We start from the raw sequence: 12,755 nt of genomic DNA, 5'->3' as shown, positions 1-12,755 counted from the left end.
AGATTTACCATAAGATATGGCGTAAATATCTTTATTGGTGCGAATCCAAGGGCTACTCATGGAGTAGGGTTAGGATTCCTAGGATTTTGTCCTTTCTCCAAGAAGGATTGGAGAAGGGATTATCCGCTAGTTCCTTAAAGGGACAAATTTCTGCTTTGTCAATTTTACTACACAAGCGTCTGGCGGATGTCCCAGACGTTCAGTCTTTTTGTCAGGCTTTAATCAGAATCAAGCCTGTGTTTAAACCTATTGCTCCGCCATGGAGTTTGAATTTAGTTCTCAATGTTCTTCAAGGGGTTCCGTTTAAACCCATGCATTCCATAGATATTAAGCTTTTATCTTGGAAAGTTTTGTTCTTAGTTGCTATCTATTCTGCTCAGAATTTCTGAGCTTTCTGCGTTACAATGCGATTCGCCTTATCTTATATTTCATTCTGATAAGGTGGTTTTGCATACTAAACCTGGATTCCTTCCTAAGGTTGTTTCAAATAAGAATATTAATCAGGAAATTGTTGTTCCTTCCTTGTGTCCTAATCCTTCATCTAAGAAGGAACGTCTCTTACATAACTTGGACGTGGTTCGTGCCTTGAAGTTTTACTTACAAGCGACCAAGGATTTCCGTCAAACATCTTCTCTCTTCATTGTTTATTCTGGAAAGCGTAGGGGTCAAAAAGCTACGACTACCTCTTTCTTTTTGGCTGAAAAGCATCATCCGTCTGGCATACGAGACTGCTGGACAGCAGCCTCCTGAAAAAATTATGGCTCATTCTACTAGAGCGGTGGCTTCCACATGGGCTTTTAAAAACGATGCTTCTGTTGAACAGATTTGTAAGGCTGCAACTTGGTCCTCCCTTCATACTTTTTTCAAATTTTACAAATTTGATACTTTTGCTTCCTCTGAGGCTATTTTTGGGAGAAAGGTTCTTCAAGCAGTGGTGCCTTCCGTTTAGGTATCTGTCTTGTCCCTCCCGTTCATCCGTGTCCTGTTGCTTTGGTATTGTATCCCACAAGTAAGGATGAATCTGTGGACTCGTCGTATCTTATAGAAGAAAAGGAAATTTATGCTTACCTGATAAATTGAATTCTTCTACGATACGACGAGTCCACGGCCCGCCCTGTCTTTCTAAGAATTTATTTTCAAAACTTCAGTCACCTCTGCACCTTTTAGCTTTTCCTTTCTCTTCCTATACCTTCTGTCGAATGACTGGGGGTGGAGAGAAGGGAGGAGCTATATATACAGCTCTGCTGTGGTGCTCTTTGCCACTTCCTGTTAGCAGGAGGATAATATCCCACAAGTAAGGATGAATCCGTGGACTCGTCGTATCGTAGAAGAAATCAATTTATCAGGTAAGCATAAATTTCCTTTTTCTTTCCTACGGCATGGAGAGTCCACAACGTGATTCTAATTACTAGTGGGATATTCAACTCCTGGCCAGCAGGAGAAGGCAAAGAGCACCCCAGCAAAGCTGTTAAGTGTATCTTTCCTTGCCCATAATCCCCAGTCATTCTCTTTTACCTCTGTCAATGGAGGACATGCGAAGATGGTGTCTGAAGATATTTAATCCTTTTATAGGTACTTTTCCCTGCAAGTAAGGATTGGGGGTCTACCTGTGTCCACGTCAATCTCTTTAGTAAGAGTAGTGGTGGCTTTTAGCAGTTAAAAGGCAGCGAGGTGGTCTTTGCTTTACTTCTAACACTTTGCTACAGGGAGTACTGGTCACACCTAAGTAGCTGTTATTTGCCCGGCAGCTGGATCCACAGGTAAGTGCCCTTTGCCTTCTAGGTACTGAAGGACCGCATTTTTGAGGTTAACCCTCAAATAGATCTTTTTTTTGGGACATAGTTATCCTTATTTGCCTTCGGATACATTTTATGGGCTACTTTATTGGCACTTTGTGTTAACATGTTAATGCATTCATTTTTAATACACACACAGTGAGAGACTTAAGGGGTTAATGAAGAGTTCACTTGGCTAGAAGGGTTATAAGGGATTTTACTTTTCCCCCTATTTGTAGAGCAGATGGCTATGGCAGAGAAAGTTTGATGAAAAGAAAGTTTAAATTGCTTTCTAGAGCCGTTTGTGTTCACGCACGCTTTTAATGCACTTTAAAATTTTCTAGCCGCTAACATGATGTCTGCACTTCCGTTAACGGAGCGGAACTTAATGTGTCTCTGTGTGTGCTTAGCGGCTGGTTCTTATTGATCGGTTCGTCGGGCAAAGAGGAGAAGAACTCTGCAGGAGAGTTTTGCTTCCTCTTACTAGTGGGATATCTATCTTGTCACCCTAGTAAGCAACCTCAGACCGCCGCCTGAGGCTCCTACTGTGACATTTTTCTTTGTACTCTATATTTTTAGTCTGATTTTATGTTATAAAGTACTTGAAAAATTAAGGGCATTATCGTTTTTTGGGATAAATGTATTACTTCATTTTAATTTAGTCACCTTTTAGTGGGATCTGATTTTGTAGCTATGCCCAAATTGCCCATCCTATGCAATTCGTAACCCTTGCTTAGCAAAAACTTTAAAATTTAAAGATAAGTTACTCCCTTCTGAGCGAAGTGTCTCTTAGGATTATGCTGTACGTAACATGCCTCAGCTTTCTTCTCAAACGTCCCAAGTCTTAATTGTTTTTCATACTGTGCCTTCTGTTTCCTCTCAAGCTTCTGGTGGTGTTTATTTACCAGTGGATTTTGCCGCTCAGATAACTTCTGCAGTATCTGCGGCTTTGTCTGCTTTCCCTACTTCGAGTAAGCAGAAATCTAAACATTTGTCTGCTAGTAACGTTTCTAACCCCTCTAAGTCGGTGCTAGTCAACCTTTCCCTAATGTCTGATGAGGAGGATACTTCAGTAGCTTCTAAAGGCGAGATCTCAGACTGACACTATGGGGGGAAAAAATCTTCTGAATCTGAAGTTGTTAATTTCCAATTTATGCTTGAACATCTCCTTCTGAAGAAGGTTCTAGCTACTTTGGATGACTCTGAACCTTCGGATGCTGTAGACCCTAAAATGTCTACAAAACTTAATAGCGTTTGATTCGCCCTCATCCGTGGATTATTTTCCTGTTCCAGACAAGATGTCTGAAATTACAGCTCAGGAATGAGATAAGCCAGGGGTTCCTTTTCCCCTTTCCCCTGTTTTTAAAAAGATGTTTCCTGTTGCTGACTCCATTCGTGACTCATGGCGCACAGTGCCTAAGGTAGAAGGAGCTATCTCTACTTTAGCTAAAATAACTACTATCCCTATAGAGGATAGTTGTTCCTTTAAGGATCCCATGGATAAGAAGCTAGAGGCTTACTTAAAGAAGATGTACATGACAACAGTAGATTTAAAGGATGCGTACATGCATGTTCTCATCCACTGGGATCATCACAAGTTTTTGAGGTTCACATTTCTAGACAAACACTTCCAGTTTGTGGCTTTTCCATTCTGCCTTGCCACAGCTCCCAGAATTTTTTTCAAAGGTCCTGGGATCCCTGTTTGCGGTGCTCCGGTTGCGGGGCATTGCAGTGGCGCCTTATCTGGACAACATTTTGGTTCAGACGCCATCCTTCCAGCAAGCAAGCTTCCACACGGAGATGTTTTTTTCCTTTCTGCGTTCTCACGGGTGGAAGGTGAATTTGGGAAAAAGTTCCTTAATTCCAGCTACAAGGGTAATGTTCCTGGGAACCATAATAGATTCCCTATCAATGAAAATATTTCTGACAGAGGTCAGAAAATCAAAGATCTGCGACTCTTGTCTGGATCTTCAGTCCTCTCCTCGGCTGTCAGTGGCTCAATGTATGGAAGTGATCGATCTGATGGTAGCTGCCATGGACATCATTCCAATTGCCTGGTTCCATCTCAGACCTCTGCAATTATGCAAATCTGTCTCCGCGAACTGGATCAGTTGACAAGAGACTCTCTTCCTTGGTGCTTGTCTCAGGAACATCTCTCCAGGGGAACCTGCTTTTGCAGACCCACCTGGGTGATTATGACAACGGACGCCAGCCTCCCTAAAGGCTCAGGGGACATGGACTCGGGAGGAGTCTGTTCTTCCTATGAAAAAAATCCTAGAGCTGAGGGCAATTTTAAATGCTCTTCTGGTCTGGCCTCAGCTTCAGCCCGGTTTATCAGGTTCCAGTCGGGCAACATAACTTCGGTGTCTTACATCAATCATCGGGGAGGAACTCTGAGTTCCTTGGCCATGACAGAGGTAGTCAAAATTATTCAGTTGGCGGAGACCCACAACTATCTATCTGCAATCCACATTCCAGGAGTGGACAATTGGGAAGCGTATTTTCTGAGCAGACAGACTTTTCACCCGGGGGAGTGGGAACTCAATCCGGAGGTGTTTTCCAACAGGAGAGGGCATTGGTGATCCTCATTGCGCCAGCGTGGCCCTCGCAGGATCTGGTATGCGGTCCTAGTGGAGATGCCTTCTCTTCCACTTTGGAGACTTCCACTGAGGAAGGACCTCCTACTTCAAGTACCCATCCTCCATCTTGTTTCTCTGAAGCTGACTGCTTGGAGGTTGAACGCTTAAAGGGACAGTATACACTCATTTTCATATAACTGCATGTAATAGACACTACTATAAAGAATAAGATGCACAGATACTGAAATAAAAATCCAGTATAAAATGGTTTAAAAACGTACTTAGAAGCTTTCAGTTTAGCTCTGCTGAAAAGGTAGCTGGAAAGCCCACTGCAAGTGGTAAATAAGACACTCCCCCCCCCCCCCTCCCCCTTCTTTTGCATATGAAAAGACCCTTTACACAAACAGGAGCAAGCTGGAGAAGGTAGCTGACGGTATTCAAATAAAACTTTGGGGCTTGGTGAGGAGTCTGAAAATCAGAGCAATGTTATTTAAAAATAAGCAAAATTATACATTTTTTAGAAAAACAAACTTTATGGGCTTTATAAATAGATCATCTACAAAACATTTATGCAAAGAAAAAATGAGTGTATAATGGCCCTTTAATTCTATCTAAGCGCGGATTTTTGGAGTCGGTTATTGAGACCTTGATTCAGGCTTGTAAGCCTGTAACTAGGAACATTTACCATAAGATATGGCGTAAATATCTGTATTGGTGTGAATCCAGAAGCTACTCTTGGAGTAGAGTTCGGATTCCTAGATTTTTGTCCTTTCTCCAAGAAGGTCTGGAAAAGGGCTTATCTGCAAGTAATTTGAAGGGTCAAATATTTGCCTTATCTATTTTATAGCATAAGTCTCTAGCGGCTGTACCAGACGTGCAATCTTTCTGTCGGCCCTTGGTCAGAATCAGGCCTGTGTTCAAACCTGTTACTCCTCCCTGGAGTCTTAACCTTTTAAAAGTTCTTCAGCAGGCTCCGTTTGAGCCTATGCATTCCTTAGATATTAAGATGTTATCTTGGAAAGTTTTGTTTCTTGTTGCAATTTCTCTATGGGGTGGAGTGGGGGGGTTCCAGAGTTGGATATGATGACATCTCGTCAGAACGCCAAGCTTCCAAAGAACGGATCAAGGTCAAGAGATCCTCAGGCTGCCCTGGTGGTTCCTTGGAATTTTGGTCTAGCATACCGGTTTCCTCTGTTTGCTCTACTTCCACAAGTATCAAACAGGAGAGAACGTCTTTGATTCTAATAGCTCCTGTCTGGCCTTGCAGGATCTGGTTCGTGGATCTGGTGAAGGTGTTCTCTTCCACCTTGGAGGTGACCTCTGATGAAGGACCTTTTTAATTCAGGGTCCATTCCCCCCCCCCCCCTTTCTGTTTTAGCTCTAAATTTTTGCTTTTACTTCAATTCTAATCTCCATTCTAACTAAATAGAAATGTACACACACATTTTGTATACAACAGGTATTTTGCTTGTCATTTATTTAAGAAAATACATACCTTGGGACACTGATAATTGGATTAAATGCTAGTGTATGTGAAAGCTAGTCAAACTGTGCTGCAGAAAGAAAAAGCTTTCCTATCAGAAAGTTCTGCCAGAAGATATGTAGCATTCTTGCTTATGAAGGTATACAACTGTATTGTACATTTTATTCACAAGCTTGATGGAGTAAAGTATAATGTAATTGTCTTGGAACTATACATTACTGCTCCTTTATTATATATGTGCAGTTATAATTAAAGAGGACCATACTGGTTTTTGTTTTGTTTTTCTTCTTCTTAGGCTACAGAAATATGTGTAATGTAAATCTTTCTATACATATTTTTGGAAAGCAAATGAGTACTAAATTGATGATTTTAAACATTGTTTTTGGGGACTTCAGATAGGGTATTAATAACTGTGCTACCGGGTAGATCATTTTAATAAGTAACCTAGTAAGTTAAAAGTACAATAAACTTAATATTAAATCCCCCTTAACGTTTTAAAGGTACGTTACTCAGCATAAATTCTCCTTTAGCCTGACGCAGCTATGAGAGCGCTTGATGTGTACATTCCCCTCCCCGTCTATATTTAAAACTAAGATCAGCTCCCCAGAGTTACTGCTCTTTAAGGATTTATCATTTAGCTTTTCTTCCTACTTTCATCTGCAGAATTGGGAGAACAATCTTGCAATCTGCATTATCAGTGCTTTGCTGTAGGGATCACAATGACCTCACAAGCTTTCATTGTAAACATCCTTGAAGAAGAAAGGAAGAGAGGCATTTCATGCACATACCAGATACATGCTTTCTTGCTAGTCTCAGGACAAGCATGCTGATTGGATGCTTAAAGGGACATTAAACCCAACAATTTTTCTTTCATGATTCAGATAGAACATACTATTTTGAACAACTTTCCAATTTACTTCGATTAACATATATTTTCTTTATTTTCTTGAAAACCTTTGTTGAAAAGCAGGGATGTAAGCTCTGGAGTGCATTTGTCTGCAGCACTATATGGAAGCAGTTTTTCAACAATGTTATACATTAACAAGAGCACTAAATGGCAGCACTTCAGGCATGTGCACACTATCTCCTCAACAAAGAATAACTTAAGAATGAAGCAAATTTGTTAATTGAAGTAAATTGGAAAAGTTTTTAAAATTGTATTGTCGATCTGAATCATGAAAGAGACACCTTTTTGGGTTTTATATTTCATTAAAGTTCCTTTAGAATGGAAAGCTTATCTTCCTTTTTATTTTTTACTTTTGAGATGTCCATGTGATTTTTTTTTTTTTTATCAGCTCACTAGATATGCTGCTGTTGAAATTTGGGTGTTGTGTTCCTTTTTAAAAATGGGAAAAATGCATATTCTCACTTACCCCTGAAAGCGCACTTTTCTCCCTCAAGTGCACCCATTAGAATGTTGCAGTTTATCTGACCCTACTTTATTGTGCACATTGAGCCCCTGGATCAGTGCAAAAACATTTACTACTGCAACTTATTGTCAACCGAAATAGAGACAAAAGAAATACTCAAAGCTTTTCAAGGTGTGTATCCCTGAATTGCTCTGAAATAGAAACATCTTGTGACATTTGCTAGCAAAATACATTGTAAATGCCTAAACATCTATTCATATGCAGATCTTTTGTAGCGCTGAACTGCTGCTAACTGTTTCCTATGATATTGTCTAAATTCTTTTCAGCTTGTGACCTCTGGTGTGAGCTCATACAATCATACATCAGTGGGGCTAGAATATTTTGAAACCGTGGTTAGATATGAAAAATTCTTCACAGTCGAACCAGTGCACATTCCCAATGTTCTGGTGAGTTATTTATTTTCATAATTAATGACACGCTGTATGTATTTAATAGCATATTGTCTACTTATGTTTTTAAAGTGAATGTCAATTTTGATGCTAAAGTGCCCAGGTTTTAAAAATTCGATTAACAAGGGCACTTTAATTCATCAAAATTTACCTTTTAATCTTGACAGCAGCTCCATCTTCCTCTGGTCGTTGCAAGCCATTTCTAACGTCAGAAATAGATAGGTCATCCTCCAATCACGGCTTCCCCCCCGGGGGAATCGGTGTCTGATTCAACACCGTGATTGGAGGAAGCCAGATTCCTAATTTTAGACCCAGGAAGACGCTTTGCGACGGGTGGAGGAAGCTGGAGCGGCTGTCAAGATTAAAAGGTACGTTTTTTTTTTTTTCCCCACAACAGGAGTGAAATGTAAATTTTGATGAATTAAAGTGCCCCTGTTTTTAATAGCATTTTTAGAAACCGGGCACTTTAGCATCAAAATTGAAATTCACTTTAAAGGGACACTATATTCACCTAAATTTCTTTAAGGGACCCAGAGAACAATTAGAATAATTACATTTTATGAATATTTACAGATAATTGACTTTGTAGTCATATCCTTGTATTGAGTTTACCTGAGAATGCCACTTATTTAAAGAACTTGAATAAACAATAGAAACATTAATTATTCTTAGTTATGCAAATAAATAGATCATTTTTAGATTTTATAGCTATCTAGATGTGCTCTATCTATAGCTGTATTTTACTATTGCATTCATTCCAATATACTCCATGCTTAGTTTTAATGAATATGCCGCAAAGTTAAAACCTCACTGAATATTCAAATTTTAATCCTTAAAACATTAAATGGATGTTCTAATTGGGGGAAAAATTCTAATTTTGTTACATTTTATTTCAGTACTAATGTATCACTTTTGTCAGTTATTAGTGTGTAAGGGACAAAGTAGCACCAGGGATCACACCTGGAGTGCCATTTTTGGTACCATAACCAAGGTAGACACTAGACGTGCACTCAAACTTTACAGCATTAAATGAATGCCGAAGATGGTGACCGCATGACGCATTCAGCAATTTTCAGAGCCAGATTTATTCTTGCGAAAGTGGCGTCACACTAAGATCTGTGCAATTCCAGATCTTAGTTTGTTGTACTTTATCAAGAATAAATCCAGCTCTGAAAATTGACGATTGTGTTTTTGTTTTTAAATCAGATTTGTTTCATTTTTTTTTTTTTTTAGTTTTTTCTAATATGTAGCATGAGGCTGTAATGTGTATTTTTTTGGTAAATTAATTCCATTAATCTATTCACAATATTATGTTCTTTCAGAGGTTTCTGTAAGATTATGTTTGGCATTTTTTTTCTTTCTAGAAGATATTCTTGGTTTTGTAGTTCTCAAAACTGATTTGGGGCAGCGGAAATAAAATGCCTCTTCTTCACAGCAATTTTTTTAGAAAAGAGTTGAGAAATAGATCTTTAAAGGGACATAAATCAAATTTTGTTTTCTTTCATGATTCATATAGAACATACAAATTTCAGATTTACTTTTATATTCTAAAATTTGCTTCATTCTCTTGGTATCCTTTGAAGGAGCTGAATGCTCTACTGGGAGCTAGGTGAACACATTGGGTGAGCCATTAAGTTGCTAGCTCACAGTAGTGCATTGCTCTTAATCCTACCTATTTATGCTTTTCAACAATGGATACCAAGAGAACAAAGCAAGTTAGACGAGTACATTGGAAAGTTATATATATTTTTAACTGCTGCCCATTCCTATAAATAATGAATGATGAGTACTTTGTCCCTTTTAAAATGATTGAATTACCAGGGATTTGAGTCTGTAAACATGAACTAGCACAGTGTCACAATGTTAGTGCTGTGCAATCTTTTCTTAGCCCATTATTTGTCAAAAAACTAAATGCTTAATATATAAATAAATAAATATATATATATATATATATATATATATATATATATATATATATATATATATATATATATATATACTACCACATTGTTATCCCCAATTATTACTGTCACCCATCTTATGATGTCCAATTAAATGTACACAAAATAATCTCCTGATAATTAAAGCGATGGACCCTTCAGCCCATCACACCCAGAAGCTCTGAGCATAGACCCATCAAAGGGATCATTTGAAGAAGTCAGCCAGGTGACGACTGTATGTCAATATAAATTGATAAAATTGTCAGTATGTTCACCAGGCTCAAAACTACTTTAAATGGCCATTAAATACAGTAGAATTGCATAAAAGCATAATAAAAAGATAATGCAAAAGCGCATAGTCTGAATTTCAAATCAATGGTAGATTTTATGTTTCTGGCAAATTAAGTTCCATTTTCCTTCCTCCTGCATCTTGTGACAGCCATCAGCCAATCAAAAAATGCATATACTCTTATACTGTAAATTCTTGCACATGCTCAGTAGAAGATAAAGTGTGCAAATTTTCCTAGTGGAAGTGAATTAAAGTGAAGGTCAATTTTGATGAATTAGTGCCCGGTTTTTAATAATCCGATTAAAAACAAGGGCATTTTTATTCATCAAAATTGACATTTCACTTGTTTTCTTCAAAAACTTGCCTTTTAATCCTGGCAGCCGCTCCAGCACTTCCTCCGCCCGTCGCAAGCCGTCTTTGCGGGTCCAAAATGACGAATCCGGCTTCTTCCAATCACGGCGTGCATCAGGCCAAGATTCCCCCGGGGGGGGGGGTGGGAGCTGTGATTGGAGGAAGCCAGATTCTGTCTGCAGAGGCTTCCGGCTGCCAGGATTAAAAGGTAAGTTTTTGAAGAAAACAAATGAAATGTCAATTTTGATGAATTAAAGTGCTCTTGTTTTTAATAGGATTATTAAAAACCGGGCAATAATTCATCAAAATTGACCTTTACTTTGTTATTAAACATAGATTGCTCTATCTGAATCATGAAAGGTTTAATGTTGACTTAAAGGGGCATTCCAGCCAAAATTGGAATCCACATGGATGCATTTCAGTTTTGTATAGAAGCATTTTTGTAATATACATGTATTAGCAAAAATGCTTCTAATAAAAGCTATAGCTGTTTCAAAAGTGTATTTAAGTATGCACCGTGCACCAGCATTTTAAACACAACACTTGTTCAGAGAGCCTAAGGTGCTTGTACCAACTGGCAATGACTCAATTTGTTAATTGCTGACATAATACAAGCCCCACTGCTGCTCTGGGCAGCTGCAGTATTTAAAATGCTGGTGCACTGAGAATATCTAGCTTTGCTTCACATGCAGAGCAAAATATTAGCACTAAAACAGTTAACTTTAACTAGAAGCATCTTTGCTAATACATGTATATTGAAAATATGTTTCAATTCAAAGATGTAATTCTTCTATGTGCATTTAAATTTTGACCGGAATGTCCCTTTAAGTGTTCCTTTAAAGAGACGGGATACCCAAATGTTGAAGCATTTGAAAGTGATTCAGCATAGCTTTAAAACGATTAGAAAATATCACTGGAACATCTCTATGTAAAAAATGAAGATATTTAACTCAATTTCCTAAGTATTTACACCCATGGCTTGCAAGGGAGTGTGCATCTTGCATGTGCAGGCACAGACATGTTGTTTTTTCCTATTCATCTTAACCCCTTAACGGCATGCCAGGCGCTTTAAACCCCAACGTCGTACAGGGTACGTCGCTGGTCTTTAAAGACCAGGTTGTGTGCGACGTACCCTGTACGACGTTGGGGTTTAAAGCGCCTGGAAGCGATCCTGATCGCTTTCAGCCGCTTTCCGGTTATTGCAGTGATGCCTCGATATCGAGACATCACTGCAATAACATTTCTTTCATGTAATTAGCAAGAGTCCATGAGCTAGTGACGTATGGGATATACATTCCTACCAGGAGGGGCAAAGTTTCCCAAACCTCAAAATGCCTATAAATACACCCCTCACCACACCCACAAATCAGTTTTACAAACTTTGCCTCCTATGGAGGTGGTGAAGTAAGTTTGTGCTAGATTCTACGTTGATATGCGCTCCGCAGCAGGTTGTAGCCCGGTTTTCCTCTCAGCGTGCAGTGAATGTCAGAGGGATGTGAAGAGAGTATTGCCTATTTGAATTCAATGATCTCCTTCTACGGGGTCTATTTCATAGGTTCTCTGTTATCGGTCGTAGAGATTCATCTCTTACCTCCCTTTTCAGATCGACGATATACTCTTATATATACCATTACCTCTACTGATTCTCGTTTCAGTACTGGTTTGGCTTTCTACTACATGTAGATGAGTGTCCTGGGGTAAGTAAGTCTTATTTTCTGTGACACTCTAAGCTATGGTTGGGCACTTTTGTATAAAGTTCTAAATATATGTATTCAAACATTTATTTGCCTTAACTCAGGATGTTCAACGTTCCTTATTTCAGACAGTCAGTTTCATATTTGGGATAATGCATTTGAATAAATCAATTTTTTTCTTACCTTAAAATTTGACTTTTTTTCCTGTGGGCTGTTAGGCTCGCGGGGGCTGAAAATGCTTCATTTTATTGCGTCATTCTTGGCGCGGACTTTTTTGGCGCAAAAAGTTTTTTCTGTTTCCAGCGTCATACGTGTCGCCGTAAGTTGCGTCATTTTTGATGTTTTTTTGCGCCAAAAGTGTCGGCGTTCCGGATGTGGCGTCATTTTTGTCTCCACATTATTTAAGTCTCATAATTTATTGCTTCTGGTTGCTAGAAGCTTGTTCACTGGCATTTTTTCCCATTCCTGAAACTGTCATTTAAGGAATTTGATCAATTTTGCTTTATATGTTGTTTTCTCTATTACATATTGCAAGATGTCCCAGATTGACACTGAGTTAGAAGATACTTCTGGAAAAACGCTGCCTGGTGCTGGATCTACCAAAGTTAAGTGTATCTGTTGTAAAGTTGTGGTATCTGTTCCTCCAGCTGTTTGTAATGAATGTCATGACAAACTTGTTAATGCAGATAATATTTCCTTTAGTAATGTTACATTACCTGTTGTGGTTCCATCAACATCTAATGCTCAGAGTGTTCCTGTTAACATAAGAGATTTTGTTTCTAAATCTATTAAGCAGGCTATGTCTGTTATTCCCCCTTCTAGTAA

The 12,755-nt window shown here is 38.8% G+C and overlaps 1 protein-coding gene across 2 annotated transcripts in view; it reads left to right on the top strand.

Moving 5' to 3' along the window:
* XPOT (exportin for tRNA) overlaps nt 1–12,755 on the top strand; it is a gene marked incomplete in the record, with an annotated part of 287,196 nt that overhangs the window by 61,979 nt on the left and 212,462 nt on the right. For both annotated transcript variants that reach the window (XM_053716840.1, XM_053716839.1), the window contains 1 exon segment: nt 7,534–7,653. In XM_053716840.1, the coding sequence (XP_053572815.1) occupies nt 7,534–7,653 (120 nt within the window).

The sequence above is a fragment of the Bombina bombina genome, chromosome 6 (genome assembly GCF_027579735.1).
Source record: "Bombina bombina isolate aBomBom1 chromosome 6, aBomBom1.pri, whole genome shotgun sequence".
Classification (NCBI taxonomy): domain Eukaryota; kingdom Metazoa; phylum Chordata; class Amphibia; order Anura; family Bombinatoridae; genus Bombina; species Bombina bombina.
Note: the sequence above shows the minus strand (reverse complement) of the source record. Positions and strands in the feature narration are given on the sequence as shown.